This window comes from Prosopis cineraria, unplaced genomic scaffold, assembly GCF_029017545.1.
Source record: "Prosopis cineraria cultivar Desert tree isolate PC_DT_omini unplaced genomic scaffold, ASM2901754v1 PC1, whole genome shotgun sequence".
In the NCBI taxonomy this organism is placed as follows: domain Eukaryota; kingdom Viridiplantae; phylum Streptophyta; class Magnoliopsida; order Fabales; family Fabaceae; genus Prosopis; species Prosopis cineraria.
Window position 1 is genome coordinate 45893318 of NW_026555332.1, and position 19150 is coordinate 45912467.

Consider the following 19150-nt stretch of genomic DNA (forward strand, 5'->3'; position numbering starts at 1 on the left):
AAAAAAAAAAAAAAACACACACACACACACACACACACACACGCGTCAACTAATAAAATCATTCAAGGGGAAAGTCAGCATCACATTTATTCTTGGCGTCCACATAATGAACTAGTTCCCGGATTATTCTCGCCATTCTTACGTTGAACCCTACATAATTAATTACACCACGTCTACTCCTGATGTAGGCATATATATGCTTCTCCTACCAAGAATTAAAAACTCATCATGTTGGAAGGGATAATAATCCTTTAATATAATTAAACACAAGCAGCATGTATGACATGGGATGGATAGGAGTAACACTGGCTTTTTGAGCTGATATGCTACCAATACACATATACATGCATGTAAATATTTGTCCATGTACCATTCGCCTTGTTGTTACAGTAGTACATCTCAGCCTGATGCAGATTGACTTGTGTACTTGATTATTGGAAAAATAAAATAAAATCGGAGCTCAGTCGGTCGGTCCAGCGGAGTCCAAGTTTGAAATTTATGATATATGGGTAAGTAATTTTTGAAATACGATGCTCAGAAAGCTACAAGCCGTGCGCTTGTAAAACAAGATTTCTCTACCAGCTTTTGAATGACGGTGAGTTTTCTTTAGAGGCATTTCAAGATACCTATACAGTGGGGTCCTTAGCAGCGTCTCTAATCCTCAAAAAATCAAAATATCACACACTACCCTATCCATTAACATGCCTTGGTGTATTCTAGTATTATTGCAAAAATGAATGCAGGGCTTATCAATCCTGCGCCAATGTTCTATGGTTATAGACAATATAATATCTACAATTTCAATTTTCATGTTGAAAAATAAGTTATATTGAGGTTTGAAACGTGCGTCGTATTTTTTTTTTTAATCCCATTGCAAGCTTTGAAGGTGTTAAAAATTGCACTACATGCTCAATATATTTTGTTATTGCATAGCAGGCCCAAACACTTTTGTTGCAATTTCTTAAGAGTGAAAGTACAATTTTACCTTTATGTATCCATGAATGCACAACATAATGTTTATGCTGTCTAATTGATTAATAGGTCTAATAAAATGTATAAGTAACTCACACAATATACAAGACAATGTTCATATATTTTCGAGACAATATTCATGTGTGGACACACAAGGATACTGTATTGAGAATTTATAAACATTGTGTTGTGCATTTATGAATATTGTGTTATACATGTAAGTAAATATAATTAACATTGTATTGTATATTCATGGGCATTGTGTTGTATATTTATGGACAATGTGTTGTACATTCATGGATAATGTGTTGTGTATAATCTAAGTTTTCAAATCATATAAAGGTAAAATTGTACTTTTGTTTCAAGAAAATTTGAACGAAGCTCTTGAGCCTGCAATACAAAATCAGAATTTATTGAGTCTAAAGTAATATTTTTTGCTATTTTAAGACCTATGGTGTGATTCTCCCTTCTTCTTTTCCACTTGGTGACTTACTAAATTTTTTTCAATATGTAGTATAATATAATACAATGCAATATAAATAATATCATGTTAAAAAATTATTACCAACATCAATGCACCAGTGTAATGTATAATCTATATCAAGGTAGTGGTTTGAAGTCATGACTTATCTTTTACATTGTGTGTATTACGAAATGTATCTTTGTAATATCCTTGCATATGCTTTGTATATATACACGTATGTGCGATAAATTATTATGTCACGAGCATACCCTTAGAAATTGTTTAATTTGGTTGGGCCCCTCCTTTGTTTGGCTTGAGAAAGTGGAACCCTCCCCTCCCTCCATTGTACACCCTAACCAATATGCCCATAGTGAATCAGATTATTTTGTCAATCAATCACAAAGATTAGTAAATGGTGGTTATTGGGTTCTCTCACTCCACACAAGTTCCTCACTAACAACCACCCACAGCATCCATCAAACCAAACAATATAGTAATGGAAGAAAAAAAGGTTATAATATTGGTAGCTGTTATGAGGATTGAAATCGTCTATTGCAGTTGGAGCTTTGCATAATCGAACTTCTTCCATGAATGCTTTGCAAGGATCGCTCCCAGATTAATCATTTTTAAAGGTTAAATAATCCTAATTATATATTAAAAACATTGATAATTGTATTCTATTTTGAAAAAAATCAACGTTAATAAAATAAACATAAAATTATTTGTATGTAATTACTTTTTCTCATCGAACTAAACAAAAGTTAAACCTCTCCCCTCCCCTCCATTGAACCAAATAGCCACTAATTGTTTTGGAGATTCTGTATAATATAAAAAAAAATTATCCAATCAAATTATTTATTTCATTTTTTAATTCTTAATTCAATATTTTCAGCTTTCTCGCTCATGTGCAATTTCATTTCCTTTCATTTTTCAGATTAGAATCTTCTTCCACCTTCATTTTACCTTCAATGTAGCTTTAATTAATCCACAAAGGAGATACTAATTCAATGAATATTCCTCAAGGATTCGTTGCAGTATAATTACCTTCTCATTTAACATTGAAGTGAGCTACACCGATTGATATGTTTGGTTTTATTTGTTGCACTCGATTAGTCTCTATTAGTATTTCTATCCTTCTCTCTTTCAAGTAGGGTTCCTACTCTTCTTTGTTTGGGAGTTTCCCAGCACAACATTGCGGCTTGGTCATTGGACCTCTCCTCTCAGCATTTGTTAGGTAGGCGTGATTCATTGAGTAAGGGGTTTATGGGGGTTAAGGCAATGGAGTTGCGAGAAGCAACCTGCAACAATGATGATTTGGGAATTTTAATGGTCGACAATAGTAGGATGAATGCTTAATGTTAGAAGCCAGAATTAAAGACTATTGGTTAAGGCTGGTTTAAGCGAGATAAGAGTTTGACTTGGTAATTTTTTTATGATCTGGAGATGGTACAGGATCTAAGATGGGTGCCCTTGCTTCTCTAACAAAGCAAGATAAATTGAAGTCAGGAATTCTTGAATCTATGACAAGGTTAATGAGGAATTGAAAGCATCATGGCCAAGCTACACAGGAAACATGTGAATGGTGGTTGATTATGGCTACTCATTGTTTTCAAAGCAGATGATAGGGAAGTTGTGGAGGCCACACATTGAGATGGCAAAGATGGTTGATTTTGAAGATCCTGGTGAATAGCCAAGGACCCAATACTAGAAGGATTTTGACCTCCATGTATGGTATATTCTTTTTAATTCTTTTGGTTGAAATGTCTTCTGATTTATCTGTGAGGAGTACCTTTTTGTTATGTGATCTTAGTTTAGGTAGTTCATTTAGGCTCAATGGTGGTAAAATCAAGGATGATTTGCGATATGTGCTTCCTTGGAACAAACATTTTGGTGCTTTTCATATGGAAAGGTTCGGTTGGATTATGGAGAGTAGTTCCAATCTCTTGTGCAAGATGGTATGGTGCATCTCCAAGGGGCTCTTTGTATCCTAATGATGTTGCTTTGTTTCCCTTTAGTTGATATTGCTAGCTGTGAGGCATTCTATTCTAAGTGAGATTATTTAACCTTTGTGGATTTTATTTTAAATATTGATAAACTATTAAGCATGAGTTAGTTTTTACGGATCTCACAATATCTTTGCTAGACTATATTTTAAATTGCTCACATTGGAGCTTAAAGGATGTGCTTTTTGGACAAGGTCTTAAAGCCCCCATCCTTAGTGAGTATTCTCTTATATAAGGTCCCTTTTTTATTTAGGATTTGGTATTAGAATTTTCCTTATTTGCACCCTATTTTTTATTACATGTACTATTTCCTTTCTTCTGTTTCTTTTTATGTTAACTGTTGTGTTAGAATGGCGCAGAGAGAGAGAGAGAGAGAGTAATGATATTAAGAATTTCTTTATTAGATTACCTCTATTCATGAAGAAGCTTAACCAACTAATTTAGATAATAAAGGATACAAATGTCTGGATTGAAGGAGATTATTTGCCCTTTTTTTTATCAAGAGATTCATCCCCCCCCGGGGCCATCAGAGGATAAGAAAAGGGGCATGCATGACAGTTAAAACTCAATAAGATATGTTCAGTGGTAACTAAATCTCAATTTTTTAACTAAAAATTATATTAAAATGTTGATTTAAATTAAATAATTATAAATATGAGAATATTAGTTATACGCTTATAATTAAATACCCTCTCCATTTTTAAAGGCACATGCAACTAATTTACAAATAATAAAAAAGCAAGTTAAACTTCATTACTAATATCTTATAATTTATCCTATCATTTTAAAAAACAAACCCTAATTAAATATCCATCTCTTTCCGCCCTTAGTCTATTCGATTAATCCATTTCTCTCCATGTAATTATTTATTTTCACGTTTCAGAAATATTTTTAAAATTACATTACTATTAATTACTTTATAAATCTACAAAATATCCAATTAATAATATAATTCACAAAAAGTATCACATAAATAAAAAAGATCAAATCCTTATAAATAATCTCTCACAAAAAAATAATCTACTGACTACTTGCCAAATAATTAACGATTTAGAGGCCTTTTTTTAATAATTAATCAACATTAATGTTCAGAGTCGGTGTGATTGCCCGTCGTCAAGGGGTTGATATGCCGTAGCTATACGAGGGCTAACCAGAGCGGGTCGGGTCTCGGAAGCTTCTAGTCCCTCTCTAACTCCGAAGTCGATCGTTACCTTGTAATTTCTGTCGTCGGCGTTTGTTGGGGACTACAGTTCATATTAGCAGATGGCTTTCTTCTCTGGAATCCGTCGCCTTATTCGCGATTCATCTTCTTCCTCTTCAATTCTCTATTCGCAAGGCTTCTCGATTCGTCTTTGTTCAACCCTCACGACCCCCAAGCTTTTCGTCAGTGGTGAGCTCGGCCATTCATGCTACATAATTTCAATTACTACGTATTAGTTACAGATTTTTGTGTTTCTTGTTGCTCTTGTCCTCTGCATCGTATTGAACGTTTCTATACATATTGAATGCGGTGTTCAGCATCTTCTATCTGCGTAATATGGTATATTGCTATCCTTGTAGTCTTATCCGAATGAAATGACTTTGTAATGGGTCGTTCATTTCCGTAGGCATATGCTATTCTCATGCCTTTCTGTTTAATAACTTCAATGCTGCTGCGTCACCCTTGCGGTTCTTTCTCTGAGTTTTTTTTTTTTTTTTTTAAAGCTTCATGTCCTGATAGCATATTCAGAAGCTTCGGTTTATGTTTCTTTGTATTTTTTGTATTTTGTTTCCAAATGAAATGGCTTTATGGGTTTTTACCTTTTTAGCTTCTGTAGACATACTTTATTTTCGTGGTTTGCTGTTGCTCTGCGTTGTATCACCCTTGTTGTCCTGGACTTCCTCTTTATTGCTTCGCGGCTCAGTAACATATGACTGGTTACGTCATTCTTATATCAAGTTGAAATTTAATATGATTTGAGATCAGATACGGATGGTGTACTGAGATATATTTCTGCAGCTGCGTACTTTAGAGACTTGTTCTGTGTAAAAGATGCAGCTATTTGAGGAAGTTGTTCTTCTCCCACAATCCAGTTGATAGTTACACTGAATTAGACATAAGTGGCCCAGAATGTGAAGTGCTGTTACGGAACATATGGGTGTTCCATATCCTTGGCGTTTCATAGTTTTAACATGTTATTTTATGGGTATGTAGAAGGTGAATGTGGAATATCAGTTTGTATTATTTGTGATATGATATGGTACACTTAGTAGGCTTTGGGTGTGCTTTAAATTGTATGTACCCGGTACCCATACTTTCCAATGGATTCGTTTTGGTTCCTAATCTATGTTTTTCTCTGATGTTACCGCTCAACTAGTCAAACATAGATGTCCCTCTTGCCAACACCTAACCCTCCTCACTAAAATGCAAGTGGCTGCTAACCAAGGAGTGAGAATGCATAGTTGCATGCCTGACCTGTATAAGGTGTGGTAAGGTATTTATTTAGTCACTACTCTCCACTTCCATAAAACTGAATTAAAAAGAAAAGCTGCAGGTGATTCCTCAAATACTTCCCTTGCCCTGTATTTACTCACAGACCCAACTGGAACACTAATCATCGATCACTGGAGTAGCCAATTAGGCCTATGATCAATACACTAGTGTCAGGACTGTTTTGCTTGATTACGAGCATGTGAATTTACAGATGAATATGGATTTCTGAGGAGCGATGTCATAGGTGACTTAGGTGGTACCGTGTAATTCATACATGAGTACAGATTGAAATGGAAAATGGCTCAATCTATCTGAGGAAAAGAAAAGAAACTATATCATCTGATATGCATTTTGGTATGGTTCAATCATACCTGACAAATGATGTTTAAATTCTCTCATTTCAAGGAAGTAAGAGCGGCAACTATGGGAATTGGATATGGTAGCCGTCCACTAAACTTCTATTTTGTGTGTCCATGGACATCTTTATCATATGCCACCCTCGTCAGTGAGTAGTGATGCAATGTGGAGAAGTTTACAGTTTAGAGTTGTAGTGTTATTATATGTTATGCTGATAGGTCCAACAACCTCTCAGTTGTTTTTTTTCATGCCCAACAACCTCAACAGTTAATAGTTGTTTGTGTGTCTAGTTGTCTCTTTAATTAATGTTGATCAAGCAAAGTTGCTGAGTGAGTGCTTAAATGGAAGGGTTGTTTCTCACAAGTGTGGTGACTCCCCAGTCTATCTAGTGCAAATGCTTTCCCCTTCATGCTCCTTCCCCCAGGGTAATTTTTTTTTTTTTTTTTTTTTACAGAAAATGGACTACCTTCCTATTTCTTCTGTTTTAAAAACTATCATTTGCACCATTTGATGTGTGGTGGGCTGGGGTAAACGGTGCATGGATTACATATCTTGTTTAGAATCTTATTTGTTGGATAAAAGATATTTGTATTATTTGTATCACTCTCCTTGTATGATTATTATTTAAAAAAAAAAAATTGACTGACTATAACATACTTTCTCTTGTATTTGTGAAAACGTGCATCTTCTTTTGTATTTGAACAGGTCTTTCAAGACTGACCACGGATGAAAAGCTGAAGGAAGCATTTGCTCCTTTTGGGCAACTGGTTGAAGGTGATAATTAAAAATTCTTTCCTGTCACACTAAATTCTAGTGGCCTAGTTTTTTTCTCTTCCCTATTGGGGAATTCTTGTGATCTAGCTTAGCTTGCTGTATTTTGTGAGTGACATTCAATAATGATGATTCTGCAGCTAAGGTCATAACTGATAGAATATCTGGAAGATCAAAGGGATTTGGTTTTGTAACTTACGCAAACATAGAAGATGCTGAAAAGGCCAAGGAAGGAATGAATGCTAAGTTTTTGGATGGATGGGTCATTTTTGTCGATCCTGCCAAACCAAGAGAACCTAAACCTCTGCAATCACAGACTAAGCCCTCTGAAACAGGTTTTACAGTAAACAAGACGGTTGGATGGTGTGGTTGATTGTTGAAGAAATTTTCTTCGTTTTTATTGTGTTAGGATTATTCTTGAAAGACTGTAATCATCTACACTAATCAAACAGCAATTGCTGGGGAAATTTTGAACCAGTTGGTATCTGGTGATTGGACTTGACATTTCAGGAAATTTTGATGTTAATTTGGAATTATTTTGTTAGTGTGATATGAAACTCTGCCCTCGTTGATTTATATGTTACCATTTATGGTTTCATAGAATCGATATAAAGCTTAGCTTTCTTGTGACCTTGATACCAAGTCAGCTTAAAACCACCATTAAGAATTGCCGTCAATTCCTCATCCATAGTTTTTAAACTCGTGAAGCCGCCGATTCGATTACGGTCTTTATCATGTATAACTCCTCCATTGGTAGCTTCTCCTTTTATATATACAGGTCCATCCACATCAATAGTATAACAAGGTGCAATTCTGGTTTGCCTTTGAAAGAAGAAAAGGGAGAGGAGGGTTTCGGTGTAAGCAAAAGTGGAGGAGCCTTCTTTTTCTTTTTCGCCGGCCAAAAAAGTGGATGAGCCTTGTGGGACTCGGGTGAAGGGGGAGAAAGACCAAGAGGGGTCCAGTGGGAGGGTCAATGTCGGTGAAATCTTGTGTGGACAAAATGATTAATTGACAGACACGGCGCTCAATAATCGTTTGTTTTTCCATCACTTAATTGGCAGCGATTTTTTTTCTGGCCAACCTTATTTGGCAATGTTAAGAGGGAAAGAAAAACATATTGTTGGAGGTATAACAATTTCACTAAAGAATTGAAAAAAATAAAAAAGTAAAGAAATTAACCCAAAGCATGTAAAATTGTTGGACTAAATCTATATTTTGTCTATGAAGGTTCTCTCAGTTTCTAAAAGATTTTGTGATTTGTCAAATGAAAAACGACGCAAAATTCTGGATGACACATAATGATACTTGAACACCTTAAATTTTGAAAATGGTATTCCACCATTTTTCTTTTTTCGGAAATGACAGATCCCAATAGAAAAATTTGGATGGACCAAAATGTCGTTAAATGATTTCTAAAAACAGAAATTCAATGGCATATAACAAAATTATAAACTGTATTTTTTGATCTGCAGCTTTTGAGGAGAGGAAATGAAATTTTGGGTCAATAGTACGTTCCGGCCAATTTTTTCTGAGCATAGCCGAAGGAAAATACTTCCAAAAGAGCTGCTGCTTCTAAACGAGTGAAAGCATGAACCAAGAAAGAGCTGCTGTTTCCAAACGGGGGAAAGCATAAACTAGGAAAAATATGAGGACGAGAAATCTTTCAGTATCCTCGTCGTGCATGCCCAAGGATTTTAGTTTTAATTTTACCAAAGCGATTTGTTAAACGGCTTAATTGATCTTCGCAGACAACAGCCCTCGTCGCAGGCAATGTTTGAATACCGTATAGCTTCCCTGCCAAACTGAGTTGCGACTTACTAATGGATATAAAAAAAGAAAAATATAATTGTTGATTTTTATAATTTTATTTTTTAACATTTTTAATATAAGTCAACATAATTTTTTTTTATTGTTTCATATTTCTCTAGTTTATTCACGCGTGTCCAAAAGAATAATGAGGTTGTAATAACAGTGTAAAATATGCTGAAATATTACCAACATTGCTAATATTTGTGCTAAGTTGGACTTATATTTTAACATTGAAACCAGGAACATGAAATAGGACAGGGTGAACAATGCTGTCAATAATTGAATCACAATTCCACTCAACACAAGTTAGCCGCACAAGTTACAAGTAACATTTCACACTGCTAGCCTTTCGCACATATTCAAAAGTATAAAAAAAAAAAATAATGTTGCAAGTGGAATAAGCTAAAAAAATCTGTTAACAAATAAAAAAAACTATAGAGAACTATAATTATGTTTATCCATATAAAAATAGCAAAGCCAATAGAACTACTCCGAAAAATAAATTGACAGCTTACCAACAAGCATACCCACTAAAATACAACATGATATTGGTCAAAGCTAACCAATGAAATTGCGTTACTTAGTTCCATAGGCATGTTAACTGTTGTGAAAATTAGTCAATATATCAACAAATTAAAAGTATCGAATTAATCAAAGCATGCCATATTATGGCTAGTCTCAATATTCAAAAGACATGAGAAACTAGTGTCTCGTCTAATCACACAACAGTTACACGATAACAGGACATGAATACCACTCAAACACATAGGCTCTGTATTTCACAGATTACATTTATACTGGAAAGAAAGCGTAAAAGCTAGTCGAAGGTGAATGATAAGGCCATGCCAAAAATTTGATACCATGATGAGCCAAGTTCAGCATCTGCCTCTGACAACCTATAACCACTCCAATTCAAGTAACTTCAGGGATGTGGCACCCATCCCAATGTTTAATATGCATATTAGTTGGCACGACTTTTAAAGACATCAAGACCCATCTCAGTTGGATCAGTTGCTTGCAACTCTACTTGAATTCCATCCAGCTCTCTCTTGAATCTGTCCTTCGAGCTAGCGTAAATCATCTTGCTTCTGACCCTTGATGTATCTGGGGACCTGCACAGAAAAACATAAAGATGAAAAGTCAACAATCGAGACCAATCTTCATGTTGAGAATATTTTTCAAGTTCCAAATCAAGAAGATGAGTATTTAAAATTCTGAAGACAAAGTTTGACTTTCACGCTAGTTAAGATTTTGAGCAAGTATAATCTGTTTGGGTAATAACCATCCTAATCTTACATAGATTAGAAGTTCAATGAAAGTTATTTAGATGAAAATGATTTATTTGAATAACACTTATAATAATCATGCATCAATTAAGAGTCTCAGAAAATGGATAAGAATTTCCTATAACGTCATACAGTGGCTTTGATATCCTACCAGTCCAACAATGGAACTACGAAGAGGGTGTGATCCGGGCATTGGATAATCATGATCGAGTGATTTGAACATCACAATCAAGCTCAGACAAAACGGCAAGAATTATAGAGATGTGATCAGTGCTCTGGTGGTGAATGTGAGTCTGTTTACAGAAATATTATGTGTTATTTATCTCCTTTTTTTTTCTAGTGAAATGCTTTCTGTGGTTGAGGTCTCAACACTTTGCATGCCTAAGAACTGAACTTACCATGCAATGAAGAAAATTCTGCTCTTGGGAACATTTCCTTCCGTCAGAAACTCAAAATCATAAACAGCATATCGACACTCATCAGCAGGAAGACTGGCAGTGAAATCATCATATCCTTGGGTTGGCTCTCCAAGCTTCTCAACAATAACTTGCTTCTGATTTTCCTCAATCTTGAAAACTATGAAACGATATGTCCTTTTTGCCTTGAGCTCCAAAAACTTAAGCTTGCAGTCATCATGGACAGCCATACCTGATGCCGCATTAGCCTGTCATAATGCAAAGCAGGCAACAAATCAAGTAGTTTACACTATTCTAAATGATTATGGATATGGTCTATGCCAAACAGGACACAACTCGGCAGGAAAGCTTGCAATTGGATTGGAAGACCGCATGAACACTACATATATACATAAAACTATTAACCCTTTCACTATGTAGTTAACGAGGGAAAAGAGTAGATAACAGTCAGTGACGAGTTAACCATTTGTAATAGTTAGGTCGTATTCAGTGATTAATATCAGTATAGTGGATGATCAGCTTTTCAACGCACATCAACATGAGACACTAAAGATTTTTTCTGTTTTAGAAGAGAGTCTTCGCAATCATTTATCAGTATATAAATAATCCTCAATTTACTATAACAAAGAGACAGGGTAGATCCAAATCATTTCGTCCCCCAAGTCCCCAGATGGGGCAAAATTAAATATCATTTCAGAAGATCCAACCCTAGTAAATAATAATTTATAAGACAATTCTGAACATCAAAAAGACGTAAAAGTCAGATCTGGGAGCAAATGACACGAGTAAAACGAGCTAATCGGATAAGCATGCCAGTATATTTCTTCAATTCTAAGAGTTCAAAATATCAGATCGACCTCGAAACAACCACGGACTTTAAAATACAGAAATCGATCAATAATCTGCACAAAAGAAGAGGTTATATGGGGGGAAACAATAATCACTACCCAATTTCAATAGATTTTAAACACAGCATCCAATTTCACATCGCGTGTGATTGCGGTATTCTAGTGTTTAACCTTTCGTCGAAGTTCCAGATATCCCCGCGAAGGGAGTAGCAGTAAAATGGAAATCGAAATCTAAGGAAGAGTAGAAAGAGAAGAGAAGACTGACCATCTCTGGCGCTTTGACAGGACAACGATTCGAGACAGCTATCGACTGGGGAGGAGATGGGGGAAAGAATATAGGAAAGAACTTGGTGCCCAAAATTTTGTAGACGCCGTTTGTTCTTATATTCTTGCTGCGTAAGGATTTTTTTTTTTTTTTGTTCAAGCATTAATAATAATAATAATAATAATCTCATTTTTCAAAATGTCAAAAGTCCCACGAATCGAATAAAAAGCCCTGTAAATTTTTAATCAATTAGATCTTCGACTCGAATAGTTTTACTTAAGTTTAAGCCCCTAAGGAATCCAAATCTAAAAATCTTCAATGCACACAAATGTTCACCACTTGCCTAGGAAGAGAAAGAGAGAGAGATGGTTTTTGTTTAATTTTTTATCATGTCATCGTATAAATTCATAACCTTTAAGGAGGTCATCATTTATGTTTATTTGAGAAGTGGTATTGTGCTTTTTGGGTGATATTTAGCATTTTAAATTTTATTTTCTTGCAAAAACAAGTATTAGTCTATATAAAATATAAAATAAGGTTAATGAACATTTTGAAACTAAATTATTATTTAAATAGTATCCTGAATATTGAATTTTAAAATGAACATATTAAATTTTAAATTATTATTCAAGTAGCAAATTACTTCCTGCTGTTAATTTATATATAACCACCATTATTTTTGACTTTGTGAGGAGTAATCAAAGATTGATGTGACATTAATTTTCTCTAAACGCATGACATGCCAACTAAGTTATATAACAGTCAATGTTAAACGAATAAACAATAAGGATAGTTTGTTCGAAATTTATAGGTTAAGTAGAGCTTTTACTTATTTTAAAAGTTTAAAATTTAGAATATTATTTGAGTAATAATTTAAAATTTATGATATTATTAACTGTATAAAACTTATAAAATATTATACTATTTTTTAATACAGCTGGCTTCCATCTAATTTTTATATTTTTTATTATATATAGTTGTATTTATTTTTTAAAAATTAACACAATACGTACATTGTTGCTATGTTATTATTTCTTACTTAAATCACAAAATAATAATAATAATAATAATAATAATAATAGAAGTTAAATTCATAGCTGATAAAGGATCAATGGGCCAAGAACCACCCTTTAGAATAATGATTAATAAAAAATGACCTCAATTATTAGGAGCATATGTTCTAGGCTGACAAAAAAAAAAAGAAGGAATGTGTGTGTGTGTTCTATTATTTTATTTGTTTGCATAAATTATGAGAATTTTTAGATTGAATGAGATGATTTAAATTTCAGTATTTTGAATATTATAATTGTCCATGCACTAATATTAAGGAAAATTTGAGGAAAGGGACCAACAGGCCCAAATATTTAAGCAACAATTCCAGAAATGGCCCACGTATCCAGACAAAAATCCCAGAAGTAAACTTAAACCATGACTGCGGGGAGACCGTATGCCCCTAAGAAAATGCCATGATGTCCTTCCCTTTAAATGAGTTGAAATAAACAAAAATGAGTTGATAGATGATAAAATTTGAGGATAATCTTATACTTTTATTCTAAAATGTGCCCGGACATAAATTTCATTTTCATGAACAAAAATCATTGCAAATCGGACAAAGTGTGTGAAAGGAATGTATCTACAAAGAAACTTTCATGGATTTTCAATAATTTAGAACTTTCTTCAAAATGTTTAAATCTTCACCAATTTTAAGGTCCTTTTTAAGCTCTTAAAAATGAAGTTGGATCCAGCAGAAAGAGTTGATCCCTTATAACGTGATAATACATTAAATATGATTGCTTCTAATATAAAAAAAAATACCTATTTGTGACCCAAAGAAAAATTCTTCAACCTTATTCCGTTGCATGAATTTGTTTCCTCGGTGAATATATCAACTAGCAATTACCTCCTTGAGTTCTTTCATATCAATCCTATAATTAATTACATGAATATTCTTTCTTATTTTTTATAGCACAATGAATAAGCTCCAGTGACAATGAAGATTATCCCCTAAAGAAAAAAAACAATTAATTATAGATCTCTTCTAATTAAATCATTACATACGCTAAGGCTAAAATTCGAACAACCAACTAACCATTTCCTTAAGTGAAGAGAGCATCTGCCACTTGTGCGAACTCTAGTTGGTATTTAAGTATTATTTTCTTCTCCATTTCCCTTTCTGTCGTCAGCCTTTCCTCACCATCTAATTGGTTCGTCTTTTTCCTTCCTTGCTATTCTTCCTGGTCTCTTCTCTCTCGTGCCCATCCCTCCTTGTTCTACAATCTAAGTCTCATTAATTTACTTCTAAATTCTTTTAATTACTATTGGTTAGTAATTTCGTGTTTCTGGGTTGCTGAATTGTCCTATAAATCTTACCAAAATACGTCTTCACCTACACACATCAAACGCATTTATTATGTTATGCATCTTGTTGTTGTTGATATTTTCTGTAGCTAGTCCAACTATGTTTTTGCTTTTTGATAAATTAAATGCAATATATGCTATGCTCTATCACGCTCGCAGTCCTTTTAAAATTTCTTGGTCTCTATTTTTGTTTTTTAAACTCCATGTCCTAATAATGTGTGTCTTGTTTGTATTTAATTATGTTCCTGATGAAATGATCCTTGCAATAATTTCTCGTTACGCACGCTTCAATGTTTCAATCAGTTGAATATTGCTATTTACGGTTTAATAAAAGCCATGCATCACCCTTACTGTCTCAGTCTCTCATTTTACCTCTCACTTTTGATATATACATCAATATCAATATAATCAAGAAATCAAGTAAGGTTTATAAGAAATTTCACTGTTTATACTGGCTTTGAGACTCTTTTTACAGTTTATATTTGAATTTATATCTATATATCAATATATATGATATAAAATTTACATGAAAGTGAATAGTTTCATAATTCATTGACAGTAAAACTCATTTTGTATGTCCACACAATAGTTTCATAATTTAGTTTTATATTATTAAAGACCAAACATGAGTATATTTTTGCAGTTATGTGCAACATATGTGGTTAAATATTATTCTCTTGCAATCCAACTAATAATAACACTAAATTAGGCATTAGTGGCACAGAGTATTAAGTATTTGCGTGGAATATATTGTGTGTTTGACATCTCAAGTGTTTCACAGTGGAAAATGTAAAGCTAATGATATAGGTCAACTCATGGGTTAACTTACATTACTAGCAAGGTCGAGTTGGCCTATAGTGAGTTGCAAGCTTAGTTAAGTGAGTTGGCATAGCCCATATCTTGAGGGGTTACACGCCAACATGCTAGTAAAATATATTTTTATAATTTTAAAAATTATAAATTCACTTCTTTTTATTTTTTTAGGTAGAAAAATTATATTTTTTCCTAAAAAATAATCATCTAAATAATAATAAAGATCCTTCTAAATCATCAAAAAATACAATACAAATTGAAAATACATTAATACAGTCCAAAATAAATATATATTCCATCACAACACAAACAAACATAGTGAAAGGTTGAAATTACAACACAAAGCTTAAAGATAAATTTTGTAATGGAAAAATCAACAACGCAATATGCTACATAATACTCCATGATGAAATGTCCAGATTATCAAAAAAAGAAAAAAAATGGGGGAAAGAAAAAAAAAATTATAATGAATTATATGATCAGGAGGGGGAAAATAATGATGACCCAAGAAGATATTGGATTTGGAACATAAAACCAAAGATAGCATAGTAAGCTCTTTGTCAATATGTTTTCAAATATTTTACTACCATATATGTATATCCTTTTACGGAATAAGAATTCCTTCTCAAGCTCAAGACACACGAAAAAATAAATTGTTTTCAAGTAGGATTGAAACGTTAAAAAAAAAAAATGCAAGCTAACCTACAAGTTAACCCTTGTGGGTTAAAGTAATGTGATATGATCAAACATCTTACATCTAAATGAATCTTTTTTCTCCAACACAACCCAATCCATCACTTTTTTTTTTTGGCTTGGCGGGTTAAACTTGTAAGGTTAAACCATATTATCAGCTTTAGGAAAATTGAAGCTGTGCTTCTCCACTATCTAACAAGCTGTCGTTGAATGCTTTTGTTTTCTATTACCATGAATGTAACACACCAAAAACATTGATTGAGGCTTTTTAGAAATGAATTGGCCAGTTTTGATTTAATCTAGGTAATCTGAGGTTAATCTATGGCTTTTGGGCCTATCATACCCTAATTGAAGGCATTACACAAGTTATAGGAGTGTTTGGGCCACTTTTAGGCCTAAGTTGGATGGCTAAAAGTAGGCTTCACTCACTATACCATCCGTTGTGGTGTAATGTGTCATGCATTGCGACAGATTAAGGCAAAGTTTGTTCTTTAAAATCTTTAATGTAACAGTGTTTAGGTGAAGAGGGAATGAGACAGCTTGAAGGTGAGAGTTTTTCTCTAATATGATTTGTGATTTTCAACCCTTTTGATTCCTTGGGAGATGTATAACTGTTAGGTAAGCTTCTATACTCTACCTTATATTCTTTTAGTGTTATTCTTCTTGTTTCATTAGGTGTTAGTGGCTAAGGTCTAAAAATAGTAGGACGCGTACTAAGTTTCTGACATGATTTAGACTAATAGAAGTTTAGTTGAGTATTTTAAGCTTCGAGTAAGCCACTAACAAAGGTCTTAAGTCATGAAGTGAGATTTATGGTAAATCCTGATATGGATTAGCTAATACATAATGATTAGCAAATTTAATGCTTGTTGTTGGTTATGGGGAGTTTAAATGAGTTAGTAGGGCTTAGGCAAAGGAGCACATACTGTATATAATATTGATAGAGGTTTTAAGTTTTAAACCTTGATTAAGGAAATTAATTGTGATTAGTCATAATTAGTCCCCAATGGCTGTTAATGCACTTGATTGTACATTTTGGCTACTTTGGAATACTTAAGCTTGTCAGAGGCTCCTTGAGTTGTCAAAAAATATTCTTGGTTGGTAAATTAAAGGTTGAGATAATCGAGAGTTAATTTTTGTATATTAAGTTTGGCATGCTAATGATTAAATCAATGGATGACTGTGTGGAAAGTTTAAGGTTTGAGTTGTGGATCTTTATGGTGAGTTTAAGGACTACATGGACTACTTATTGATAATGTGGCATGAAGAACTAGAAAGGTATGTTTATGTATAATTGTATATGCATGTTTGGAAATAATAGGCTAAAAAGATAATGGAGTTGTTACACACATTATAAGTTTAATGCCTTCTTTTTCATAGGGCTTGATGCGATTGATTTTTTTTGTATTGAATATGGTTATGTATATGGGCATGTCATGAATGGATAAATTGAATTTTATCAAGCATAATAAGGCGAATTCTACCATGTTAAGCATGAACAATAATATATATAGATGAAAAGGTAATAAGGGCATAACTTGTTTCACATGATCATGGATGGGTGAGAGTTCACCTAAGAGAGGGTATAGGGCAATATGATAAAATTCCACATGGTGTGACTCCATTGAGAATTGCTTGCAATGGTTGGCTTGTAATTTATAAAAAAGGCTTAGTATTGACAATTTCCTTTAGGAATTGGTATGAGTCAAGTATAATGCTTAGTTTCATCAGGTCCCATGAGAACAATGTGGGTTAAACAATTATTGATAGCCTTGAGATTCAGAGAAGGGGGAATCTATTATTCAAAAGTGAATACGGGCACCTTAGTTGGCTAACTTCTCATAACTAGAGAGTAGGGCTAACTTGGTCGCACTAGTTAGCCCTATATTTATAATTACTTATGGATTCGATTAAAAGATATAAGAAGAACAATAAGGTAAGATGCATGATCATGTACGTTGCATAGTGTTCACATAGTCATTAGTTAAACTTTAGTTTGTGTCATTTAATTGTTTGGAACTTGGCAAGGGGCCTATTAATCATCTTATATGTCCAAATTTCGCATATGATGATGGATGGTGGTGAATCTAAAGTCATTAACTAATTTATTTAATTATGTTTGAGTGGGTACTTAGATTACATTAATTAGAGATCAAGGTAGGAAATTAAGAGCTTCAAAAGTTGGGTTTAAGAGCTGATTCATCAATTGTGTTGATATGGCCGATAAGCCAAGGCGAATGGTGTCAAGTACAAGGCAATATTTCCTTGAATAATTTTTTTTAAAAGCAAAATACTCTTTTGTTGGAAACTCATCATCTTTTCCGTTATCTACTGACATGAAATAATTATGAGGCTCATGCATAGTGACAGTAAGTCATTCTAATATATTTTGACCATCATATGTGGGCAAAAAAGGTTGGAAGTGGTGGTGGTAGGAATCATACCTATTTTAGCGACAAAACAATGACAAAATGATTTAGAATACATTACTATCACTGAACATAGGCCCCACAACTATTTTGCATTAGTATATAATAAAGAAGATGACAGGCTCTAATGGAAGGAAAATTTTGCTTATAAAAAAAATTATTTAAGGAAGTATGCCTCACTCTTCAATATAAAATGCCCAATATTTTAAAAAAAAATTCAGTAAAAAAATAATATTTAACCCTTTAAGAAATTCTCATATTAACTTGGAATTAATTTGTTAGCGTCATGGTGGGAATAACTTGACCAATAGAACTCAAATTAGAGTCAATAAGTCTGAGTTTGAAATTATATCAATTAATTATTATTTTTAACCAATGCACTTCTTTTATTTTTTTCTAGGTGCATTTAATTTTTTAAAAATACTTTTCCATATATTAAATATGTAGTAAACGTTTGGTTGAGTATTACAAAATATCAATCAATGAAATTAATTTTCCAAAACGAATAATAATGTCAATAGCACATTAGTGCATGTTTGGATAGATGATATGATTAATTTTAAAATTCAGAAACATAATTTTGTAAAAATATATCCAAATGATATAATCAAATTTAGAAGTCAAAACAAACACCCATATTAAATATCAAAATCAATTATAAATTTAAAATCATAATTTTTTTAAGAAAAATTAATTTTTTAGCCCTTCAACTTTTAACTCACTTGTAATTCAGTCCCTCAATTATGACTCACTACGACTCAGTCTCTCAACTTTTAATTCACCCATAACTCTGTCCTTATTTTTTATTTTTTTAAATTTTTTTATCAAATAAGAGGGATAAAAAAATTCTCATATATTATTTTAAAATACCCTCCTCTTACTCAATGATGTGAGATATAAGCTAAAATGAAAAAAAAATTAACAAAAGTTAAAGGATTAATTTGCAAATGATTTAAAAGTTGAGGGATTGAGTCATAGGTGAATCATAGTTGAAGGATTGAGTCACAGCGAGTCATAATTGAGGGACTGAATTACAAGTGAACTAAAAATTAAAAGATTAATTTTCTTTTCTTTTTTTAATATACAATAAACGAAACTGCTGAGCTTTCATACTTGGACTGATATTTGATGGCCAGAGGCAAGGCCTTGACTGATTCGGATCACATGCAGTAGCTGATGTACAATGTCTAGCAA

General features: G+C 33.1%; 2 protein-coding genes across 2 annotated transcripts; one reads left to right on the forward strand and one right to left on the reverse strand.

The window, feature by feature from the left end:
- Positions 1–4551: 4551 nt before the first annotated feature.
- On the forward strand, positions 4552–7575 carry LOC129290767 (organelle RRM domain-containing protein 2, mitochondrial). Its single transcript, XM_054927735.1, has 3 exons — positions 4552–4828; positions 6974–7042; positions 7180–7575. The coding sequence occupies exons 1-3, from the start codon at positions 4702–4704 to the stop codon at positions 7410–7412; spliced, it is 429 nt and encodes a 142-aa protein (XP_054783710.1). The 5' UTR covers positions 4552–4701; the 3' UTR covers positions 7413–7575.
- A 1896-nt stretch (positions 7576–9471) lies between these two features.
- LOC129290774 (actin-depolymerizing factor 2) lies at positions 9472–11817 on the reverse strand. The gene is made up of 3 exons (XM_054927749.1): positions 11664–11817; positions 10533–10798; positions 9472–9960 (listed from the first exon to the last, which is right to left on the reverse strand). Exons 1-3 carry the CDS (start codon positions 11664–11666, stop codon positions 9810–9812), a joined length of 420 nt encoding a protein of 139 aa, XP_054783724.1. The 5' UTR covers positions 11667–11817; the 3' UTR covers positions 9472–9809.
- Between the last annotated feature and the right edge of the window lie 7333 nt (positions 11818–19150).